Here is a 25,667-nt window from a genome sequence, read left to right as displayed (position 1 = left end):
GGGGGAGGAGGAGATGAAGAATGCCGCCAGGCTGCAGGACCTGGTCAACAAACTGCAGCTCAAAGTCAAAGTGTACAAGCGCCAGTGTGAGGAGGCGGTGAGTGACCGCATGCTCACCCTTACTTTCAGACACCAAGTCACATGTCATCTCACCTGTTTCTTTTGCAGGTGTGCAACATAACATGGTCATTCGTATCTGTACAATAACATTCTTGTGACAAGGCAAAGTTCAAATACGTAGTCAAAAATTCACAGTAGTCCTAATAAGTCAAATATGCTAATGTAGCAAAGGTATTCTGTAAAGATATAACATGTTGAATATTGTGCCCTGCCGAAAAGGACCAAAAACGTGTACATCCGCAAAAGACATTCATAATGATGTCAAGGCGTTTAAGGCTGTATTTCAATATGTAGCCTTGAATTACACTGTGGTTAAAAGTGTGTTAAATTACAACTTTGACGAGAATAGTGAACTCTGTATCATTTTGGGACTCACCCGAGGGGCGGTATTGTCTCATGTGATTGACAGGAGGAGCAGACCAGTGCGCATCTCGCCAAGTCCCGCAAGGCTCAGCACGACCTGGAAGAGGCACTGGAGCGTGCCGACATCGCAGAGTCTCAAGTCAACAAACTACGCGCTAAAAGTCGCAATAATGCTGGCAAAGGAGAATAGGAAGAGTCTATTCTCTATGCGTGTGTGTGTCTGAAGGTTATGGGAGTGTGAGTGGAGATAGAAGAGTGAGTTCTGGCTTTTTGGTTTTGTTTTATCACTGTACAGTGATTTTTGATTTTATTGGGGAAATATAATTCAATGTGGAACATTTATACAATATATATACGCCTTTACTAATATATGTGGTTCAACAGTTTAATATAAATACAATGTTTATGGTGTGTTTATGTGTTTTTTTTGTAAGAAATGAATAAATGTTGTCAGAGTATAGGTCAGGTATCAAGTTGCACAATGCATCAAATTACCTATCCTTTCTCAATTATATAATTATATATATATATAAAATAAAATAGCAGTGAAATTGTTTGTTGATGTCTGTGTGAATTTAATATTTCTGTCATAGGAAAGGGTTAATATTTATCACACTATATCAACTATTAATATCCATGGTTACTGTATATACATCCAAGGTTTGCAATGCAGAGGCTTAAGGTGGAGCCTGACTGCCTGTACGGGGTTACTACAGGTCATCTAAGAATAACATGCACAGCTCAATATTCCAAGAATAGTGTCGATAACACAATCTTTTCATCTCTGAGATCAGCCCTCCTCCAACCGAGACAAGAGCACGATTTCACGACGCTAATTAACTCCGGCAGAAGCTATTTCTACACCATGAAATATGAAACGTAGATAAGAAGAAAAAAGAAACGATCATCTTATTCATTGTTCTCATAGTCTGTCTTTATCTGCATAGCAATGCAAATGGTAGACATACATAACGTCCTTTTGAGTGAAAATCTTTTGACATCATATATCATACACTGTCATATTTTGTTCATGAAAATGACACTTATCAATCAGCTAATCAACCACCAGTCTGAGCGACTGTATTATAACAGTGACTGCAGTAGCAGCTGGTCGCCACTAGAGGGAGCCATCTGTCATCCACGTCAAGCAACCATCAAATTAAATAGAAAACACATTAATCGGTTTTATACATATAATATACGTGTGAGGTGATGAAGAAATACAATTTATTTAGAAAATTACACTGGGGCCATGCCGTCTTAACTCATGATATACAAGCATAATCACACGCGGAGCGCTCTTGTAGCCTACTGTATCAGCACTCCCTATCCTGAAGCTGTGGTCATCTTATTAGGCCTACTTATACCTTATTGAACCCACGGAATCACAGCCCTTATATTGATGTTAAGCTTTTATCCAACAGTTCCACAAGCGCCATTTATTAGTTAACAGTAAGCTACAACACATTCTGATTTATTTGTCATTCACTCAATCATCATTTATCTTGCTCCGCCAACACAAATTGCTCTTCAGCGGGACTTTTTCTGGAACGTTGCCAGGCAACACAATCTTTTTACTAGCGCGCTACTTTGTGTTTGTCTACACGTTACCGCAGGGCAACGTCTTTGTATCATGAACATTCATCTGAATCTGTTTCCATTTATTGTACTAGTATAGTATAGTGAAATAAGTGACAGTTATTAGAAACACCTGTGTGAAGCGGAGTGATACACGATTCGTTAAAAGGCCCACCGCTGTTATATTCTTTATTAGCCTCTTGTCCAATCAAATTACTCGGTCTGAATTAATGTTTTTTAATGACATTTATTGTTAATATTAGTGCACTGCATGCAGTTAAGGAACAACTCTGAAAATATACAGTGTGTACGTATTTAGGCAGTGGTAGGTGCAATTAAATATCTGTACAGTCCGAGATAGTTAGTTACTCACGTCTGTGGCTCAGCTTTTAAGATATTCCGGATGTTTTCCTGGTCCTTTCGTGTGGTTTTTGTTCAACTTGGTAGACATTGGTTAACACCAGATAAATACTGTGCTAATCACGTTAATGGTCTAATTAAAACGTTTGGCAACATATATTAAAATATAAAACATATTTGAGCCTAATAAAGCAACGAATGCATCCCATGTCGTCACCGTTTTGTGACCATGGTTGTATGTTGTGGCACGTGATGCCCGTTGTTTCTAAATGAGTCGACTTTAAATTTTATAGAAAATAAAATAAAACAATTATACACTGTTAGGTAATATTTTAGTTGTAAATCTAAAATGTATGTCTACATTTTTAATGATTCCAGCGTAATTAACCATTATAGCCCCATAATCAAACAATCCACACTGCATAATGGATTATAATGGTAACATTACCACATCAATTAAAATTGAGTTAATCTATTGTCTGCTTAATATATCAATACATCATTAATTGTAGGTCTTTATTTAACCAATCGAAACACATTGGTATTCATAGCAACATAATCAAGCAATACATTTGAATTAGGCCTATTTGTTTTATTTAATACAATTATGGCAACGTCCAAACATGATAACAGTAATTAAATTTCACAATAAAATCCGTTATGATAAATGTTTATTCTATTATTTCTTTACATTCATTTATATATATATATTCTAGTACAGAGCACATGGATCCTTCCATTGCCTTCCGTTGCAACCAAACATGGAGTATTATTCAGCACTGGGCTTTCCCTGAGAAAGTACAAACAACACATTTGATTATTACAATCTACATTGTTGAAAGTGACTAAGAGATGAGGATGAGAACAATTCTGCTCCATGATTAAAGGTGACAAAAGAATCACAATCTAGTTGCTATGGATAAAAGTGTTGGCTAAATGACTGAAAGGTAGGCTACGCAGTAATACTGTGAGTTTTCACAGGTTCTCAACCCCACCTTGCTGACGTCGCGGCTCTTGGCCCTCATCTTGTTGAGCTGGGACTCTGCGATGTCCGCCCTCTCCCCAGCCTCCTCCAGCTCATGCTGCACCTTCCTCAGCCTGGTCAGGCTGCTGTTGGCCTGCTCCTCCTGACGGGATGAGCAATCACAAACAGCTAATCAGCGAGATCAGCGATTTTTAGCTAGATCTGCGATAGATCAGCTGTGTTTAGCAGCCATAGATTAGCGATGATGATGGCACTCACGGCTTCCTCCGACTGACGCTTATACGCTTTGACCTTCATCTGAAGCTTGTCCACCAGTTCCTGCAGTCTCGTCATGTTCTTCTTGTCCTCCTCTGACTACATCTCACAAGAACAAAACACTTTGATGGTCAAAGCTACGCTATCTATTTGAGGACAATATAGAGCCATTCAATTGCATAAAGCATATTACACACAAAAACAGTGGTATATCCTACCTGATAGCTGAGCTCTTTAATCCTGCGTTCATATTTGCGGACGCCCTTCACAGCATCCATGGCGTGCCTCTGTTCTGCTTCCAGCTCATTCTCTAGCTCTCGTACCTGCAAGGAGAACAAAGATTTTAAATGTTTTATCTCACCCAGTGTTGGGTAGGATGGGGCTGATTAGGTTAGTATTATGGTGTTTGACTCCCAGACGAAAAAGGTTGTGGGTTTGAACCCCAATGTCTGCAGCAACATGCCTTACCCCTACTGCTCATTAATGAAAATTCAAAATACTTGCTTTGTATAAAAGCATCTCGTATAAAAGCACTGATACATTTGAAAAAGGCTAGTGGAACAAGGACTAAGGACTAGAACTTATTTTGTATAGAATACATACAATAAAGACACCATGAAGAGAAACAAACTGAAACATGTACAGAAGTGTAGTAACAGAACACAACCAGCGGGCAAACATGATTAGAGGGTTATATTTCCTACCCTGGTCTCCAGTTTCTGGAGCTGCTTCTTGCCGCCCTTCAGGGCCAGGTTCTCGGCCTCGTCCAGACGCTGCTGCAGGTCCTTCACGGTCACCTCCAGGTTCTTCTTCATCCTCTCCAGGTGGGCGCTGGTGTCCTGCTCCTTCTTCAGCTCCTCCGCCATCATTGCCGCCTGCAGAGGAAACACGCGCCATTACTTCTTACAATATAAAAATAAAAGCCCCCCGGAGACATATTATTTTAAAAAGCATCACCTTGCTTTTTAAAATACTTTAATAAACATTTATTAATATTTATTATTATTTTATAGATTGCCCATCAAACAGAAAGGCCATTCACAGTCCTTTACATAGGTGTGAATCATACTTAATTTGGGACTTTTAGAAGTAGAAGCACTGAGTTAAAAATGTTGAGTCAGACCTCAGATGCTCTTGAAGTTTGTTTGAGATACATGATAGCAGATAAAAACTAAAAGCTGCTTCCATGCTGGGTTTGAACCCTGGGAACAGTAAGCAGACTATTCCTAATGATCCTAGAGCTCTAATGGGAACATAACAGAGATGCAGATCAGAGATGTGTTTCGAACCCAAACCGTTTAGTTCATTATCCACAATTAGTACACTAGAGGGTTCCAAAAGCCTAATTAGGTTCCATATGCACAGTACATAATATGTTACATGCTTACGTCTGTTATGGCCTTTTTGGCTTTCTCCTCAGCGTTCCTGGCCTCCTGAACACTGTCCTCCATCTCGGTATGGATCTGTGTCAGCTCGGCCTCCAACTTCTTCCGGCTGTTGATCAGGCTGGTGTTCTGTCAGAGACAAGGAACAAGGAAGACATCAGGGAGGGACATGAGGAAAAAGAAGAAGAAGAAGAAGAAGAAGAAGAAGAAGAAGAGATTCTTCTGAAAGAATTATTTTGAAAGAAGAATGAAAAGAGGAGCGGAAGCCAGACCTGGGAGTGGAGGAGCTGGGACCTCTCCGTGGCGTCCAGCAGCTCCTGTTCCGCCACCTTGCGGCTCCTCTCAATCTGCTCCACGGCTCCTCGGGTCTCCTCCACCTCCGCCTGCACCAGGTTGCTCCTGCGCTCGGACATGGCCACCTGCTCCTTCATGTCCTCGCTCTCCTTCAGGGAGTCCTCCAGGTGGACCTGCACTTCCTACAAACACAAAAAGATACATGAATACATTACATTTAGTGTTTATGGAGTCTCTTACATGTGATTTAAGCCTTCCTTGTGTAACTGAAGTAACTCATCTTTGTCACTCTTCCATGCAACTTAAACCTTTAGTAACGTTTAGCATTAGGCTGGTTGATTTTGTTGGCTACCGCACGACACCTTACCTTGAGCTGAACTTGTACGTTCTTCAGCTGTTTCTGGGCCTCGGACACCTGTCTGTTGGTGTGGCTAAGCTGCATCTCCATCTCGTTCAGGTCCCCCTCCATCTTCTTCTTCACCCTCAGGGCGTCGTTGCGGCTGCGGACCTCCGCGTCCAGGGCGGTCTGCATGGAGTCCACCAGCCGCTGGCTGCTCCTCTTCAGCTGCTCCATCTCCTCGTCTTTTTCAGAGACCTTCTTGTCCACCTCGGCCTTCAGCTGGTTTAGCTCCAGCTGGACTCGAAGGATCTTAGACTCCTCGTGCTCCAAGGTGGCCTGGACGGAAGGATGAGGATCAGAATCAGTTTTATTTATTGTTGGGTACGTTTGCACAAACAAGGAGATATTTATGACATGTTGGCACAGTGATAAATAGGATCATACACAATATAAATATCTGGATGTGAATATTGAATAATGTAAAAGAAAAATACACAATTTACAAATTTAAGAAAACAAAGTGGAAAGTGTAGACAAAGACACATTTGAATAATCAAAAATCTTTCAATTTCAATTTCAATTTCAATTGAATGATCCCAAATGGGAAATGTGGGTGTAGCAGCAGCAGATTACAGGATAGTAAAATAAAATAAAAGGAATATGTAAATGTAAAACGTATTACAACAGTGGTAAACATCATTATATGCTACGTAATAGACATTGTGTTGGAAGTCACAGTGTCTAAGTGTGGGCCTGTGTGTTAGGAGAAGAAAAGACAAGTAAATGTGAAGTTGGAGAAGGGATTCATGGAGTAGAGAGTAGATCTAGGTGTTTAACTGTATTAAATGGTGATATGTACAGCGTCTTTACCTCCGCCTCCTCCAGAGCAGTCTGAGCCTCCGTCTTCTCCACCTCCGTCTGTTTCTTAGACTTCTCCAGCTCATGCATGGTTCTGCCAGTTTCCCCAAGCTGCTCAGTGAGATCCATAATTTCCTCTGAATAAAAAATGCAATAAAAAAAAAAATGCAGAGCGGTAGTGCAGTAGTGAGAGAGAGAAAGAGAGAGACACAATTTTTTTTAAATACACATTTTCGCTAGATATTATAATCCTAGTGAAAGTATTATTTCACTGTGTATACATTTTTATTTTATTAGTTTTGTTGTATTTAACTTTCATAATTGTGCTTGGGCAATGTTAATGTATGTTTTCAATGCAATGAGAATGAGATAGAATGAGAGAGTGAGAGTGAGAGAGTGAGAGTGAGAGAATAAGAGCGAGGGAGTGAGAGAAAGAGAGGAACCCACCTTGCAGGTTCTTGTTTTCCCGCCGGAGGACCTCCAGCGTTTCGTGGGCCTCCTCGTAGGCGTTCCTCATCTTGAAGTTCTCGGTGCCCAAGGACCGCACCTCTTTCAGGGTCGACTCCAGCTCCGTCTGCCCCTCCTCGTGCTTCTGCTTCCACTCAGACAACACCTGTGCTCATGTTAACATGTTGCTTGTTAACACCACTGGTATATTGAGTCGTAGACGAACATTCAGACCTCAACAAACCCCTTTTTCAAAAGCCATTTGGAATGTGATATTTGCTGTATGTCTAATGTAAAAAATAAAAATGTTTTACAGACTAAATACGTCTGTCAAGGAACCTGATCACATGACGGAGGGGTGGGAAGGGTATTCAGTTGGTTGCAATCTGAAACATCACTGCTGGATGAAATTCAATTCTTCACACTTTACCATTAACTCTCATAGTGACATCATTTTCAACCAACCTATAAATATGCTATAACAGTTAATATTAATCCTGTAATTCAGTTTTGTCTTTAGTTTTTGCTGTGTGGCGTTTCCCCCCCCCCTGTCTGAAGTCACCACTGCCTTAATAGACCACAACTCTAAACCACCGATTCATGTCCACTCATTTCACAGTAGTTTCAGATCGTAATAGCCGTCCACTCACCTTGTCGAAGTTCCTCTGCTTCTTGTCCAGGGCGGAGGCGCCGGCGTTGGAGCGCTCCATGTCCAGCATCAGGTCCTCCACCTCGCCCTGCAGCCTCTGCTTGGTCTTCTCCATGGAGGAGCATTTGGCGTTCATGGCCTCCATGGCCTCTTCTGCCTCCTGGAGACGCAAGGCAAGCTTCTTCCTGGTGGAGGAGAACACCAGCACAGTTTTACATTCCTTTAGTTGTCAGTAAAACATCTACTTCTAGAGAATGGCGGTATCTCAAATGGATGTGATGATACCTTCATTCATTTTGTGACATATACATATTCTCTGCACCTCTGTAAGCGCTGGGCTTGGTGGTCTGGTGTGGTTCTCTGCCACACTCGCCGGCCATGCCTGGTAACTTTCTCTGGACATGCCACTACCTAGTAGTAGAAGTAGTTGTAGTAGTAGTAGTAGTAGTACTGGTATCAGTAATAAAAGCAGTGTTAGTAATAGGAGTAGTAGCAGCAGTAGTAGTCATATCAGTAGTAAGAGCAGTAGTAGTAGCAGTACCAGCAGTATTAGTAGTAGGATACTATGCTAAGATAAACCAAGGCACAGCTGTCATATCAGTAGTAGTAGATCCAGCAGCAGCAGTAGATCTAGTAGCAGTAGCAGTAAACTTAAAGGCAGTATAAGGAGAATGAGCATTTCCAGCAGTAGCATTAGCATGACATGCTAACATACGGGAAGGACGGCAGCCTTACTTGGCCTCCTCCAGCTCGTCGGTCCTCTGGATGGCGTCCGTCTCATACTTGGTCCTCCACTGGGCCACCTCGCTGTTGGCCTTAGACAGGCTTCGCTGCAGCTCCCCCTTGGCCTCCTGCTCCTCCTCATACTGCTCCCGCAGGAGCTCGCAGTCATGGCGCGCAGACTGCAGACTGTGGGCCAGGGAGTTCTTGGCCTGGGTAGAAAACAATAGACAATTCAGGATGGAGATGTTGAAAAAATAACAACAACCCCTCACCTGCTAGCTTGTTTGGAGTTGTTTTACCTTGACCTCCTCCTCGTTGACTCTCTTCAGCTCGTCCATCTGTTGGAGGACAGCTTGTCTTCCACGCGTCAGCTGGGTCATCAGGGACTCCCTCTCTTCCAGCTGGTGAGACATCTCGGCTGGATATCATTATAATAAAAAAACAATCAAATTAATCTATCAGTGAAGGCGGGGAAAGGATAACAAGGTAGAGACGGACATGGAGGGAGGACGGCAATCGATACAAATCAAATAAAATATGAGATCAAATGTTAGATGTCAAGACAAAATATGAATGAAGGACAATAAAAACATAGAAAGACCACAAATAAAAGCCAGTCTTTAAAAGTTTGTTGTAAGACGTGATTTCAAATATATTATCAATTCTGCAAGCCATATCTTCTCAAGGTATTATGGGCAGTGTGTGCAAATATGCGAGTACTACTATGTGCGAGTATGCCACAAACAATGGTGTATGCCCCACAATGGAAAAGCATAGCCCTAACATATTACTGTCAAAGAATATTGATCTGGCGCCACCTCTGTGCTCCGGGGTAGGCCTCAGCAGTTCTCTACTGATTATTGATATTCTAATGGGCTGGAATACATCTCACCATTTTCAGTCTGCAGACGTGCTTTCTGGCTGGACAGGTCATTGATCAGTCTCTGATTTTCCTCCTCTTTGGTCTTGGCCTCGTGAAGACTGTCTTCGAGTGAGCGGCACAGTTTTTCCAAATTGATCTAAATGGCAGCAAAGTGAATAAAAAATCTCTCTACTCATTATCTTTTATAAGCGCATTATAAAGATTGCAAAGCGTTTCAAGTTTCAAGAGAGCTGTACTTTCTTACACAAGAAAATACCCAAGCTTCATCCAAAACCTATGAAAGACTATTGGCCAACCTTCGACTTGGCGATGGCTTCCATGTGACTCGACAGATCGTCCACCTCCATCTTCAGCTCACTCTTCTCCTTCTCCAGCTTCTGCTTCACCCTCTGAAGGTTGTCCACGTGTTCACCCAGCTCCGCCACGCTGTCGGCGTGCTTCTTGCGCAGGGTGGCGGAGGTGGCATCGTGCTGCAGGGAGCTCTCCTCCAGGTCCCGACGCAGCTTTAGGAACTCGGCGTCCCGCTTCTTGTTGACCTCCACCTGGGCGGCAGTGGCTCCACCCGCCTCCTCCAGCCGCTCGCTGATCTCCTCCAGCTCCCGGGACAGGTCGGACCTCTGCTTCTCCACTTTGGCCCGGGATGAACGCTCCGCCTCCATCTCCTCCTCCAGCTCCTCGATGCGGGCCTGCTCATGGGGGAATGCGCTGACTGTAATTAAAGCCCTTTTTATAGTCTTTCAATATAAACGTAATCCCTATCTCTTCTACAATAACATTAACATTAAGGGCATTTAGCTGAAGCTTTTATCCAAATTGATTACAATAAGTACATTTGTCGGAAGAAAGAGAAACAACATATCGCTGTCGGTAAAGTAAAGATATTCATAGAAACAAGTGCAGATTCCATTCCTCATATCCAACAAAGTTAGCTTGGATAAGACGCTTCACAATGCTAAGTAGTATTTTTAAGTGCAAGTGTCATCTCTCCTGTAAATAATGTTGATTTATGCTATGTTTACAATGAATTTCTTATATTGTGTCTATGTAGATATTTATATTTTGTATACTATACTGCTTATTCTGATGAAATTGTGTTTCTCTTTAAAATTGTGTGTTATTCTACTTCTGTGACAGCCGCATTTCCCGTAATGGATTAATAATGTGTGCTTCATGTAGTGTTATCTCCAGAATCGTATCTCATCTTAGGTTTCTTATCTTTGGTCTACTCTCAGGGTTTTTGTTGCCTGGTTACCTGCAGTTCTTTTATCTTCTTCTGAAGCTGAACTCCAAGGGACTGTTCATCCTCAAACTTTGTCTGAAGCTGAGACACCTCAAAGTCCTTTCTGTAAGATAAATCAAAAAATGAAGAGAGCATGACATGAAGAGAGGAGATGGGAAGGAATGAAATGCGTACCATTTCTTAAAGAACAAATGCAATGCTAAAAACACAGTGACACGTGATATTTACTCCAATGTGTGTACAATACGCATACGAATTAGCACAACAACAACAGCAACAACTTAAATGTTCGGTACAATATAAATTCTGACTCAGTCAAGATGGTATTATGAACAGTAAGACACACCATATTATGTGTACATTTTTGCATCATGAGTTTAAATGGAAATACTTTTTCAGCTTCTCATCCAGCTGCTGTGTGGCGTTCTCCATGTCCATCAGAGTCTCCTGGGCCAGCTTCAGGTCTCCTTCCAGCTTCCTCTTGGCTCGCTCCAGATCCATGCGAACCTTCTTGTCCTGTTCCAGCGAGCCTTCCAGCTGGAGGTGAGATGAACATTGTTAACGTTGCCCCTTATGGCTGGATAAATCCAAGGAAGCTTTGTTATCAGGATTCAGGAGAGTGAATACAAATTGTAATAGTATCATTGGTAAAAAAAATAAATGTGCACACTATATCGGCCGAGCCTTGTCAGCGATGTTACCAGATTTTTTCATGTTCTTATTGCCTATAGGCCTATGTGTAAGACTGATACTGTATATCGTACCCTGTTCTTGTTGTTTCTAAGAAATGTTATTTATTTCAGAGAAATCATTAAAGGTCCACCAGTTAGTGTCAAGCCAACCTACCTCGTCCACCTGCTGTTCCAGCTTAACCTTAGCCTTGGTCAGTGAGTTGGTCTTGTCCTCCTCTGACTGGAGGTCGTCCAGTGTCTGCTGCTGTGCTTCCTGCAGGCTCTTCTTGTCCTTGGTCAGCTTTACCAAGTTCTCTTCTTGACTCATGATCTCGTCTGTTAGATTCTTCATCTAAATGTGGATCGCAAAAAACAGTTGACAGTGCCTTGCAGTAAATACTTTAACCATGTCGTCTTTTAGCGACATGGGACTTGAGCCACTGTGGATATTAATAAATGTCATTGAGGAACAGTTTGGGAACTTTGATCCAGGAACCCAGAACCTGAAACAGAGTCAGCTGCGAGTTCAATAACCTTTTCAATGACCATCCTGCCCCAAATTTCCCACCTGGGATCAATAAAGAACTATCTTATGCTATCACTTCTAAGTAAATAAAATACATAGATAAAAGTATTTGAAAGATAAATTCCCACAACGGTCATTGATTCCTACCCATTTCCCAAAGAGAATAATGGTTACTTGGTCCATGGCATATATTTCCCCCCCCCCAGTGTACCTTGTTCTCTATGGCGTGCTTCTCCTTCTCCACCTTGGACAGAGTGAGCTCCAGGTCATCGATGTCCTTCTTCAGCTCGGAGCTCTCGTCCTCCAACTTCCTCTTCTTGGCGGTCAGCTCGGCGTTCACCTCCTCCTCGTCCTCCAGCCGCTCGGTCACCTCCTTCAGCTTGGCCTCCATCTGGATCTTGCTCTTGATCAGGCCCTCGCAGCGCTCCTCAGAGTCCAGCAGGTTGTCCCCCTCCTAGCGTAGAATTCACAGTGAATATGAGGACACCATGACCAAGTTAATGCGCTATGCAGATGATACAATGATCGACACAAAGATTATACGCAGCACAGCGATGGAATTGAATTGATGCAGAGTTAAAGGAGAAACGACCAGTCCAGGATTTGCGTTCTCTAAATCGGATAAATGACGTGAATGGTCAATGAATGGTCCTGATGGTTGTGAATAAAAAAATAAGAAAAATAATTTCATTGTTAGATTGACACTGGACGTGATCTTACTTACTGATTGGACTTGAAGGACGAGGTCGTTCTTCTCCTGCACGATGTAGATCATTTTCTCCTCCATTTCCCGCCGCTTGTTCTCAGACTTGGCCAGGTCTTCTTTGAGCTTGGTAAAGTCCTCCTTCATCTGAACCATCTCCTTTTCAGACTCGGCGCTCTTCAGCAGAGGCTTGAGCTTGAAGTAGAGCCTCATCCAGGGCCAATGTTTGACGTTCATGAAGGAGCGGATGTTGTACTGCACCGTGTAGATGGCCTCCCTGCCAAAGCATAGCCAGATTGAGTAACCTCATGAATGGACTAGTCCCAACCCATCTAGTCCCCTGGCCCCCTATGCTAGATGTTAGGGGATGTAGCCAGAATGTTTGCTTGACGTTGCCTGGTAACCCAAAATTGCCCGTAAGGGGGAATGCATCCAATAGTATCAGTTTAAACTATAGGGGGCAATTTATTTAGATATTTACATGTAATTCCATTTTTTTACTTAGTTAATTTTAGTGGAGATTTGGACTACACCAAGCATCACACCATTATAATTTGTTTTTATCAAAAATATATTTTTCTAGGTTTTGCTTTTCTTTTTGTTACAATAAATCAGAGAGCCTGAAAGGATGAATTAGATAACCTTCTGGCCACCATCTTCTGGTACTCCAGGCGGACAACGTAGGCCCGACACAGGGCCTGGGTGGAGGTGACCACATGGGCTAAGCGCTCGTCACGCATCTCCTCCAGAGCTCCCAGGAGACCGGCCTTGAAAAAAACCTGCAAAAACAACCAATTAATTAGTAGGAAACTGATTGATTTGAATATCGAAATATTGGGATTTTTTTGCATTAACAACTATGTATAGTAATTCCATAACTGATTTATTTTTTACATAACTAAAAAATCTTGATAAAATGTACTTTAATCAACGTATTGTGAACATCAGACACACAAATGCAAACCTTAGTGTATCCGAACTTGTACTGCGTGTGATCCACATCAATGGAGCCCAGCAGCTTCTCAGCAGCCTTCCTGTTGTCCATGAACTGGCCCTCGGGAACAGCACTGACATTTAGAATCCTGTACCTGTGGGATAGATGTTTGACGTTACCCTACTACACTTGATTTATCACCAACTATATTTACCCTAATTTGTGATGTATATGTAGGTTCATTTCTTCTCTGCCCATTTCCTCTACGTATGACATTTTAAATATAATACATTCAATCTACTTATGATTTAGCTTTACCGTATTTTAGCTTACTTTAGTCTTACCTCATCTTGTCTTGCTTAAAAATTGCTTGGTTTAGCTTAGCTTGGTTTATGTTGTCTTATCTTAGTTTAGCTTAGGTTGACTTAGACTAGCTATTGCTATCTATGAAAGTGAAAGTGTTTCGGACCTCTGTTTGAAGTCCCCGTAGAGGATCCTGCTGGGGAAGCCCTTCCTGCAGATCCTTATGCCCTCCAGCACCCCGTTACAGCGCAGCTGGTGGATGACCAGAGAGTTCTCCATCACACCTACACAAGGCAGTTAGAAAACTGCTCATTAAAACTGCTGTTAATAAAAGTGTCCTTTTGTAGTTAATTGTATTATAATCTATGTCTAGTGAATTCAGATACATGCCATTAATGAGTAGGTAGGGGTTAGGGCACATTAGGCTGTAGCCCTTGGGGATCTGACCCAAAACCTTTCACTAGACTTCTGGCCATGTTATCGGTTTGCTCTATGTTTCTGTAGTGGTGCAGTGCGTACAGTGAATGTCATTATCAAGCAGGTAGGCATCTCGATCACGGAGGCCACCAGGTAAACTGCAGATATTGAGGTTTCTGTGTTTCCTTAATTTGGATGATGGCTCACCAGGTGTTTTGCTCTCGTTAGGAATCAGACAGCGCACAAAGTGAGGGTGAGTGGTCCTCAGGTTGGTCATGAGCTTCCCGAGGTTCTCCTGCAGAACAACAACACCACACTCATCATCACAGGTTAAAATGTTTAGCTAATCTAGTAGTCGTTATTTCAGATCTATTTGTGAAGTGTATTGTCCAGGAGAGCGTGAGGGAGTGAGACGCTTGTGTATTTCTTCATAGTGATCTTAATCTATCCAATTCAACTTTTTTGTATTCATTCAAATCAGGTTTCCAGATTTGAATGTCGAGTACCTGAGATGGATAACCTCAGATGAGAGCTCACCCTGAACAAGGCAGACACTGTCTGGAAGGAGGCTCCCTTCTTCTTTGCTCCCTTCTTGGCTCCGCTTCCCACTGCTTCACATTCAAAACAACGATAATTTCAATTACAGGAAGATTAATTTATTTTCTCCTTGAAATTTACCAATGCACTTTTTGCACATAAACCTTTATGTCTGGTGGAGGAATTTCCTATATGGTCCCATCATTTAGCAAAATGTAATTTTACCTGATTGTGTGGCACTTTAAAGTTGGGATACTATGACTAGCGGATGTGGTAAATTACAAACAATACCAGTACATACATTTCTTAGAGAACCCTGGCACCTTTAACTTCATGCTTATCAATTGAGATGCACACGACCCACATATATTGTAACATGATTGGAGCCCAGAGGATTGGTTATCATTACCGTCTGTCGCAGAGAAGCTTGCATACAACATGGACAGTATCCGGACCGAGGACTTCTGGTAGAGCTGCACCACCGACTCGTTCAGTGGGTCCTTGTTTTTGTCCAGCCAGCCCGAGATGTTGTAGTCCACGGTGCCGGCGTAGTGAAACAGGGAGAAGTGGGCCTCTGGCTTGCCCTTCACGGTCTTGGGCTTCAGGAAGCAGCTGTTCTTGCCCAGGTGCTGGTCGTACAGCTTGTTCTTGAAGGACACGTCGGAGGACTTGGGGAACATGCACTCCTCCTCCAGGATGGAGAAGATGCCCATCGGCTGAGGACATAGGATAAGAAGAATAGGATGGATGGATTGTTGGATTGTTTCTTGGTGGATTGTTGTGGAGGTAAATTACTTTACTTTGTGAGTTAAAGGGTCTGTATTGTTTAAACAGTGCAGTTTACCTTCTCGATGAGCTCGATGCAGGCTGCCAGGTCCATACCAAAGTCAATGAACTCCCAGTCGATGCCTTCCTTCTTGTACTCCTCTTGCTCCAGCACAAACATGTGGTGGTTGAAGAACTGCTGGAGCTTCTCGTTGGTGAAGTTGATGCACAGCTGTTCCAGGGAATTGAACTGGAAATATAAACACATCCATCATATTTGGGTTCCAGTTCTAGTATCGTTGAAAGAAAAGTTTAAAACAATGCACGTCACAACATCTGAATCTAGTTCTAATTCATGTACTTTTTACACTTGACACTTTATATCCCGACTGACTTACAGGGAATTGTCTTGCAGGGAATGCCATGAAGGACATCTCGGCTCAAAGATTCCTACAGATTTTCTACAGTAGACATTTCAGTTTCGAATCCAGAACATTTTGCCAGGGAGTCAAAAACCTGAACCACCAAAAGTACACTCCTGTCCATCCTAAAACCACGACACCTACGTCAAATATCTCGAAGCCGGCTATATCCAGGACGCCGATGAAGTGCTGCCTGGGCTGTCTGGTGTCCAGCTGTTGGTTGATCCGCACCACCATCCACAAGAACATCTTCTCGTACACAGACTTGGCCAGGGCTCCGATAGAGTTGTACACCTAAAATACATAAGAAAGGTAACGAGAGTCGAAACCCATCATATTTTCGGAGTTAGGATAGGTTTTCAGTTACACGTGGAGGAGACAGTTTAGACCTCAAGGCAGGCTGTGGACATATGGGATGAACCCCAGGGCCATTCATCTGAGAGTGAAACACCAAGATTGACACTATCCTATCTAATTTTAGGCCTTCTGCCTAAGGAGGGGACAGTTAGATGAGTCAGAGTAGTTAACTTTCATTAAATGTAACTTCCTGTATGTATTGTAAGTACAGGCAAGTGCTAGTGCAATGCCTGTGTTGCAGTCTGGTGGGTGTGTTGCTCAACTGCTTGACAGATTACAATGTAATTATGTTGGCTAACAGACAGCCATCAGATATACCGATCAAACCATCGACCACCTAAAGGACTCCTTAAGACTGATATGTTTGATGCATGACGAATGATGTCTAGTCCCCTTTGGTCTCACCTGCTGAACATTCTGTCCCTTGGTGACGTACTCGTTGCCGACCTTGACTCTTGGGTAGCAGAGGTTCTTGAGCAGGTCAGCAGAGTTCAGGCCCATGAGGTACGCTGCTTTGTCAGCCTCTGGATCGCAAAGCAGGAGAGAAACTATATCTATGGATCCACCTGGTCCTAATTTGACTGTCTGACACTGCAAGCAACTCAGCAAAGAGTTGTTATACTCTCTGAACAGTGAAAACATATTTCTGAGGTGTCAGTTCTTAATGTTCTTTACTTTACTATTTGGTACTGGCAGCAGTAAAATCCATTCCTTACAGTAAGACTAAACACATTATGTTGGACTGCTTATAGAAGTTGAGTTATAAGTATTGAATAAATAGATAATAAGTCACCCTGTGTGCCGTCGGGCTCCCCCTGCTCCTCTCGCTGTTTCTGCTTGAACCTCATGTTCCCAAAATGCATCACTGCGCCCACCATCTTGTAGATGCTTGCTTTCTCCTCAGCAGTGAATCCCAGGATGTCAATGGCTTCCTGTCAAATAAAAGTGGTGTACCACAATAAAGGCGTGTTAGAGGTGAATGAATGCTAGTATGTTGGCAGTTGTCGACACTGCTCTGCTATAAGCTCAAACCAACATTAGGGTTGCTGCTTATAGCCTTCTTCAGGTGTGGCACATGAGGTTAACCCTGGGGGACATTTTTGACTCTCATCCCGCAAACACACTCCCTAGATGGGTCACGGTAGATTGAATCGGTTGTTCACTGACGCTACGCAGCAGAGGCTGGAACCAGCAACCTCAGGATTGGAAGAGGGACGCTCTATCTGCTAAGCTTACATAATGCCCCCTTATAGGTTTACATATGTACTTTATTCAGTAGCATGAATGTGTACATACGTCAGTGGCCATCAGCTCATCTGCGTCGTTGATGCTCTTCACGGTGATCTCCCCCTGGCTGATGAACGAGAAGTCGAACGGGTTGGTGGTGATGAGGAGCAGATCTGGAACACCAAGCACATTAAGTACCCATCCATCTATCTAACACGCGTGTGTGTGTGTGTGTGTGTGTGTGTGTGTGTGTGTGCGTGACTGCATGTGTGTGATTTATTACCAATGAGCTCAGGTTTCTTGTTGCAAGTCAGCTGATAAAAGATGTGGTAGCTACGCTCCGCTGCTAACTGAAACGTCACTCTCGATTTCTCCAACAAATCTGTGCCGAGAAAGAGTAGAAAAACGAAAACGAAAAAACAATTCAATGGAAAAATTAGATATAGAGTAGTATGTCACATAAAATATAAGAATATATTAAGAAGGTGGTAAACATCAACACTTACATGTTTCAATATCAGCTGAAGAAAGTTTCCCAGTTGTGCCAAAGTGAATTCGAATGAATTTACCCTATAAAAACATGTTTAATTACTATATTAAATAGATTATCCGTAAGGTTCATTATTTGAATAATAGCATTATAATATAAAGTATATGAGGAGGCTGTACTGTGACACAAGCACAAATAGTTTGTCTGTAAACTGACTCACGAAGCGAGAGGAGTTGTCGTTTCTGACGGTCTTGGCGTTACCGAAGGCCTCCAGCAGGGGGTTGGCCTGGATGATTTGATCCTCCAGGGTTCCCTATTAAAAGGAGCACACTTCTTTGTTTAAAATAAACACGGAGATGACTACTTAATTGACCCTTGATACACAAAAACTAAATGGAGGCCACCTTCATTTTGCTGCTGGTCTCCTTCTTCTTGTCCCCAGAAACTGCGATTGTCGCAAAGTACTGGATGACACGCTTGGTGTTTACAGTCTTTCCTGCACCGGATTCTCCACTAAAAACAACAAAAAAAGTTTTTTTTGCTGTACATGCTGATATTTGTGACAGGCAATCTAGCAAATAATACTTACGTGATAAGAATAGACTGATTTACACGATCTGTAGAGAAAAGGGAACACAAGTTAAAGACAAGGTGATACAAGACATTTGATACACCAAACACCCTATTTACTCCCACTCAGTAGTAAGTCTGGTCCACGTGCCTGTGAGCATTAGCTGATAGGCGTTGTCCGAGAGTGCGAAGATGTGGGGCGGGACCTCCATTCTCTTCTTCCCCCGGTACGCCTGGACCACCTCTGGGTTGTAGACCGGCAGCCATTTGTAAGGGTTCACTGTCACACAGAAGAGCCCAGAGTAGGTCTACAGAGACAGAGAGAAGAGGACAGAGGAGGTCGACAAAGATGGACAGAAAAAAACCGAGGAGGCCTACAGAGAAGTTACGAGTTTGGACAACTTTATTGTCCATTTGCACGCATACAGAACAATTCTCCCTTCTCAATAAAAGCAACATGGTAAATAGAGAAGACAACAGAGTAGGAGACTACATAAATGGAGAGAAGAACAGAGCAGGACTACATAAATGGAGAGAAGAACAATATCTCTGTAGTCCTACAGAGTAGGACTACAGAGATGGAGAGAACAGTGTAGGCCTACAGAGATGAGAGAAGACAACGGTGTAGGCCATCATAAATGGAGGGAAGACAACAGAGTAGGCCTACAGAGATGAAGCAGGGATCCATTGATTTGTATTTAATTGGTTAATAATTCACCAAAGTAACTCATCAGTTAATTAACTAGGCCTCCAGTGGCTGGTTTCAACCTATGCTTTCAGAGTGTTTGATTAATATTTAATCAGTGCAATCAAGTCTGGTAAATAATATTAAATATTTACTGCATTGAAAGAATATATTCTAATATATTCTGATCTTGATACAAATTTAAAAATGAATAAGGCACTAGACACCATAGTTTCAAATGTCCCACTCCCAGCCAACTGCACACTCAAAATTATTTCCAATCCCCGGATGGATATTACCCAGTGGATATTTTAGTTCCAGACTGTTTTCTATCCACGTCTCCTTGTGTGTGTCTGTGCGTGTGTTAGCTTACGTAGATCATCCAGGCGGCGTAGCGCTCCTTCAGGTTGTACAGCACGGCGGGCTCGTGGAGGTGGGTCATCATCACCATGTCCTCGATCTTATCGTACTTGGGGGGGTTCATGGGGAATACCTGGTCCTCCCGCACCACCAACGTCTGGGGAGACACACCACCCAGCAGAGCAAGACTCAAAAGCAGACACCAGCATTTTTAGAGAGGTTGATGCATAGAGTTATAGATCCTAACGATCAGAATGCAGAAGTGATGACGATTACTATATGTGCTTTATTTAAAATTTACACATTTGGCAGACTCATTCATCAGAGGGTTTACAGGTCGAACAATCAAAACAGGCAATCAATATTATAGCCAGCTCAGCAATTCCCGGTGCTCCAAAGGTTCTACACACGTACAACAATGCTTTGGACAGAGCTGCACGAATCAGAAATATTTTTGTGTTTGTCAAGTGAGTGATCACGGCAGATCACAGGAGAGTCCATCACAACAAAGTTGGTTTTAAATTCAGCGGCAAAGTGCTTATAGCAACGCTAGTGCATGCTTACGTAGGTGACCTACTCTGTCATCCATTGTCTTGGCCGTGACTTTGCCGTCGGCCCGGTCCTGGACTTCAGCCTTGACGTACAGCTCCTTGTCCTCGCTGACGAAGCACGCCCCCCTGCTGTCGAAGGGCCGCGACTGCGCCTCGATGCGCTCCTTCTCAGACTTGCGGAGGTACTGGGCGGCTTCCCCAAACACAGACATTTCCCCGTCGGTGCTCATGGTTCAACCCTGAAGACGAAGATCTGCGAAGACACAATCTATTGTCGTTGTCTTTACAGTGATTCAGAGTGTGTTTGTGTCCTGGTATCAAGATTTGTGTGTATGCATCCGAAATAGGTAAACTTTAAGTTAATCTCGGTAAAAAACTACAATGCTGTAAAAATATATATGGCATTAACTGAAATTAAATATAAACAGGTAACAAGAAATCAATAGCATTAGATCAGAGAGAGACGGAAAGCCTGTTGGACCTACCTTGATGCAGAATGAATACACGACCAGTACCACTGAGTCCCTTTTATACTGCACCAGTGTCATCACCACTAAAGCCTTTAAAGTCTTAGTCCGATAATGTAAAGTCTTCCTTCGACCTGCTCCATTGTACTCGCCCTGTAAAGCCCTTCTTTTTTTACACAGCCCCTGTTCTGCTTGGGTTACACAAGCCTGCTCCTCGCCACCACGGATCAGTTAATTAAGGGCCACTTGTAGTTGGGGTTATATATAGTTTTTAACATCGTCTGTGCCTTAATGGAAGTCAACCGGGCGCATTCCAAACACAGACGACCCATGGTCTGCGCTATGCTAATCCAGATTGTGACGTCCGTTTGTCCCTATCGTCCGTTAGTTAGAACTGAATCAAGACGTGAGCATATTTTGTTTATCCAATATCTGTAGTAGTAGTGGTAGTAGTAGTAGTAGTAGTAGTAGTAGTAGTAGTAGTAGTAGTAGTGTGGAAGTGTTTTACAAAGGAGTAGGCTAAGAGTTCTTCAAGAGTGCTTATGATGATGTATATGGTGTTAGGGCCAATAGTAGCTGTGGCATATTTAGTGTGTTCCAGAACTTCCAGGTTGTTGATTGGTGTGTGAGATGATCATTTGGAGGTAATTGGAAATCCGTGAGAGGATATAAAAGGTTTAGCTTGGGTCTGTCTGTGAAGGCACATAAAGGGTTCACATTGATTGATTTTTTTTTTACAAAGACTAGTTAGCTACCTAGTGGCCATATTGCTTAGTTTGGTGTGGAAAATCTGGATAAATCAATGCATACATTTTTGCTCTGCATTCCATTTCGAGATAGCATTTGGAATACATTTCAATTGAGTTGTCATGGTTTCTCAGAAGATTCTTAACCAACCAACAGTCCAATTAAATTTTATTTGAAAGAGGTCTATAGCGACTATTTATCAGTACAGAAGCCTCTATCGCATCACACCCCAACCCAGGAGTCTAAATATGCGCCTCTAACACCTTGCTTGTTTTGAATGTCTGAAGTTAGCCTTACATTAATTAGGGCCGAGCTCCAGCTAGTCTGTGCTCTGATTAGGCGACACGGCCAGAGAAAGCAGATGACCCTTTCAAGCAGGACTTAAACGGGATTGATTTTCTTTATTACCGATGACAGCTGGTATGGAAACACTGGCCATCAAAGCCTTAAGGGAGCTACAGCTGTTGTGCAAAGACAAGTCGGGCCGTCGTAACAACGTCGGCAAAGCATAAGCCCTTGAGAGATGCTGGAGCTACCGGAAAGGCATTTTATCACATCGAACTTGACCATTTACAGGGAGGCGCTGTTACTGTTAGGTCTCTGGGCCATGAGACACAGTGGCACAACATCTCATCAATGACAGCAGGATGTTACTTGATGTTAGCATTGACTCTGGGTTATTATTTTATTTAAGCGTTTTTGATAACGGCTATCAAATTATTTGATAAAAGGTGTAGTCCCTGAAGTTGACTTCTAACAATTAACTTTGCTTACTGAGAGTGAAACTAATCTTTAAACAGATGTTAAACAGTTTTAAGACTTGTTTAACCTGATTTTTAAACTCTGTGATTTTACTTAAAATAGTTTTGTGGCTTCATATAATTAAGGTTGCGTCCAACAGCATAGAGCCGTTAAAACCAACTTTAGTTATTTCTGCATTTCTTTTCACTCCTCTCCTCCCAACCGTCTCGTCACAAAGTCCAGGCTCATTATTTCTGTTTTCCCATCCGGGCTGTAGCGAGCGGGTGAAAGCGCTCGTTTTGTTCCTGAGTTTTGAGGCCACTGAAGCAGGCGGCTGGAGGCCCCCCTGCTGAGTGTAGCGGGGCCACAGAGTCGCTCTTGTTTGTCTCCTCTGAGAGAGAAAGCCTCGGAGGAGCTCACACCCCCGTGCTCTCATGGTTATTCAGATTCAGATTTATTTTGTGTCCATCAGGATTGAAATTGTCTCCAGACTAGGCTAAATAAAAGTAAGTAAAAAAAAGAATTGAATAACAAAGCACAACAACTTGAAGGAGATAGGTCATTTGAAACAGTGTGATGTTGGTTAAGGGCAGCTTTACAGAATGTCATACTTTTTTTTTTGTTGATATTATTGATGACAATGTTTTTTTTTGTACATGTTCTTTTTAGAAAGAAGGTATTGATGGGAGCGTCTGAAATGGTTTGTGGTGGGGGTGACTCTGTGAATACTGACATTCACCTCTGAATAAAGGGAGGGCAGGGGGCATTTGGGCCTGCACCAGGGCTGTCCTCCTCATGGTGCACGGTTCCCCATGACTCTCCTAAGCACCGAGGAACGAGACAATCTTGAGAAACGTTTTTTTAATGTGTCTCTCTTTTTATTCTACTACTGTCTTGCAAACCTGCCACTGTGACAACAGCATTTTCTATCTGGGATTAATAAAGTACCTTTACTGAAATACATCTTGGATTAAAAAATTATTATAAAACTTCACTAAAGTACCTCTGGGATTAATTAAGTGCCTTTACTGAAGTACAGCTGGGATTAATAAAAAGTGAATTTCAAGATTTCAAGCATACTTTGATGTCTGCATGGCAAGTTCATTTGTATTGCCCTTAATAACATTTACAGTCTCAAATAAATAAACAAATTCCCAAACCCAAAGGGAAGAAACCCTGATAAGGAACACAGAGGAGGGATCCCTTCCTCAAGGGACAGCTAGGAGGGCAATAGGTGCTGAGTGGGCAGAGATACAGGGGTACCTGTACCTTAACAAAAGGTATTTTGTTAATGGATCTTAACTATGTGAAGACCTTGTTGGTAACATATCAGCACTGGGGGAGAGTTGATATTTGTAGGATTCTGGATATTAGAAGTTCTACTCGACAATTGTTACGAAAAAAATAATTGACCGTTTATAAGTAAATAAATAAATACAATGCATGAAATACATAGTTTGATAAATAGTGAATGCATACTAATTGCTGCAGTGGTCATAGTTACTGTTGGGGACTATTCCAGAGCTTCTAAACGTAAAAAGAGAAATGTCTTTAATGTTGCACATCAAACGACTGCATCCACCCACACTGTTCCAAATTAAGTGTCCCTCCCTTGCCTGGTTCCATTCTCTCTCAGATTTTGGTAATAATTCCCCCCCCCCCCCCCCCCCCCCTCTCTCTCTCTCTCTCTCTCTCTCTCTCTCTCTCTCTCTCTCGCTCTCTCTCCTTCCCTCTCTCTCTCATTGCTACAATAGTCCATCTGTTCCTCCCCTCCGCCCTCTCCCACCCTTACAGCATCGAGAGCAGAGCTGCAGCCTCTGTCCTGGGGCTGCTCAGTCTAACCGTGCAGCCGGCTCCAAAACGGGCCTGGCTCTCAAAGTACTCCACTCCAGTTGAATGGGAAAACGATCACATCCCCTTTGTGAGTCCCAACACACTCGTAGTCTCACACCATATGTTTCCTCTGGTAACTGCAGAGCTCCAGCCCTCCTCCATGCTGAGCTGCCTCCAGAGGGGTTAACTGGGCCTGGCTGATAGTCTTTTACTTCCATTGTTTGCACAGCAAAGTGGTTAAAAATAATTAGTAAAAAGCCTGCAATGTATATTCATACATATACTGTACATATATGTATATGTTTATAAGTATACATATAAATATAAATATTCCATAATAATAGATAAAGAATAATAAACGCAACAAATTGTATAAACAAAACATATAAAATCTGACAGACGCTGAATCACATTTCACAAGGGAGCACAAATGTGCTGAGAGGTTGTGAGAGAATGATGAAAAACATGATGAAAAACAACACAGATTGCATCTGATAGCCTACCCGTAATGTTCAGACAAAATGTCCTGTAGCTGGGGATAAATTGAGAAGATTGCAGAATTTAGTCGGTACGGTTCATAAATCACCCTCCACTCTCCCAAAATGAATTAAAAAGCTTTTACACAGGGGATCTATTGATCCTGATCCCTATCGGCAGCTCATGTTCTACCGATCATTTACCATTTCCATTAGTGTCATCACCACTGTTTACTATTATCTCTTTTGTAGTTTAAGGGACGCTTTGTTCCACAGAGGAAGAAACTTCCAGTGGATTCAGATTCAGGTCATTGAGGAGCAGATTCAAGATTCAAGATTCAATACTTTAATTGCCATACAACAGAAGTTGTTGTTGTAGGAATTTTCTGCAGTGTGCTCTACAATACAACAGACAAGACAAACACCACACAAAAATAGGAAGCCAAAGACATAGACATAGACATAGACATAAGACATAGTACATACATGATTCATACTTTCATTCATGGCTCGTCCCTACATAGGCAAGGGTCTAAAAGTGGCAAGTGACTTTAGTGGAAGTTCACCTAAGTGCAGGTTTTAAGTTTGGATCAGATTTATCCAAGACCTGTGTTGGATTTAGCAGGTAGGATTTAGCTTTCTGAAGATGCTAGCCTAAAGGCTGCAGACATTAAGGATCAAACTACCTGTCGGCTGAGAGTCAACCAGCCGAGCAACTTCACAAGCTAATTTTCCACTGTGAGTACACCTGGAACGCCTGTTCTCTCTCTCTCATCTCTCTCTCTATCATCACTTTAATCACTGCAAGTAGAACTGGAACGACCAGGAACAGGAAAATTCCAGATTCAAAGTACAAATGTAGTACATGTTTTCATCTTAAGCAAATCGAGAACGTAGCAATTGGTTACTGTCCCCAGGGGTGCTATAACTCCCCCCTTGTGAAACATTAATTAGATGTAGATTATCTTTTAACTTTTATCTTTTACCACCAGGCTGTATTTACATATGCCTGTTTAAACGGATCATAATCTATGTTATGTTGACTACAGTGTGTCCCGTGCTGTTCAGTATCCTCCGTTGTTCCGGTCTGTATTCTGCACACTCTGTTGTTTCTGGTGCTGAATTGACAGCATGTTATCTAGGGTAGTCGAGGACAATGGGCCAACAATGGGATCAATAAAGTATTTATCTATCTATCTGTGTGTGTGTGTGTGTGTGTGTGTGTGTGTGTGTGTGTGTGAGTGAGTGACTGTGTGTATGTGTGTGTCATAGTGTCTAGAGCCCTATATCACAATTCCAACCTTAACCAATAAAGAAAAAGTTTGACTGAAAAATAACATGTATGAAACAGATTATAAATAATAATGATAATAATAATAATCGTGATAACGATAGGTAAATGGTT

At 42.4% G+C, this 25,667-nt stretch overlaps 1 protein-coding gene across 1 annotated transcript; it reads right to left on the bottom strand.

Moving 5' to 3' along the window:
* Positions 1-3,190: 3,190 nt before the first annotated feature.
* On the bottom strand, positions 3,191-20,228 carry LOC311392398 (myosin-4-like; the record flags this gene model as incomplete). The annotated part of the gene is made up of 36 exons (XM_084488763.1): positions 3,191-3,211; positions 3,417-3,548; positions 3,665-3,760; positions 3,880-3,984; positions 4,366-4,536; positions 5,050-5,175; positions 5,319-5,522; positions 5,708-6,016; positions 6,551-6,675; positions 6,986-7,151; positions 7,636-7,819; positions 8,370-8,566; positions 8,657-8,775; positions 9,250-9,376; positions 9,537-9,926; positions 10,493-10,583; positions 10,872-11,017; positions 11,327-11,503; positions 11,889-12,131; positions 12,402-12,657; positions 13,023-13,159; positions 13,345-13,468; positions 13,784-13,901; positions 14,242-14,329; positions 14,572-14,645; positions 14,981-15,287; positions 15,416-15,586; positions 15,903-16,052; positions 16,521-16,639; positions 16,909-17,047; positions 17,412-17,515; positions 18,049-18,145; positions 18,445-18,449; positions 18,554-18,710; positions 19,461-19,604; positions 20,025-20,228. 36 exons carry the CDS (start codon positions 20,226-20,228, stop codon positions 3,191-3,193), a joined length of 5,523 nt encoding a protein of 1,840 aa, XP_084344889.1.
* Positions 20,229-25,667: the final 5,439 nt, after the last annotated feature.

The sequence above is a fragment of the Micromesistius poutassou genome (genome assembly GCF_964030765.1).
Source record: "Micromesistius poutassou genome assembly, chromosome: 1".
NCBI classification, from domain to species: domain Eukaryota; kingdom Metazoa; phylum Chordata; class Actinopteri; order Gadiformes; family Gadidae; genus Micromesistius; species Micromesistius poutassou.
Note: the sequence above shows the minus strand (reverse complement) of the source record. Positions and strands in the feature narration are given on the sequence as shown.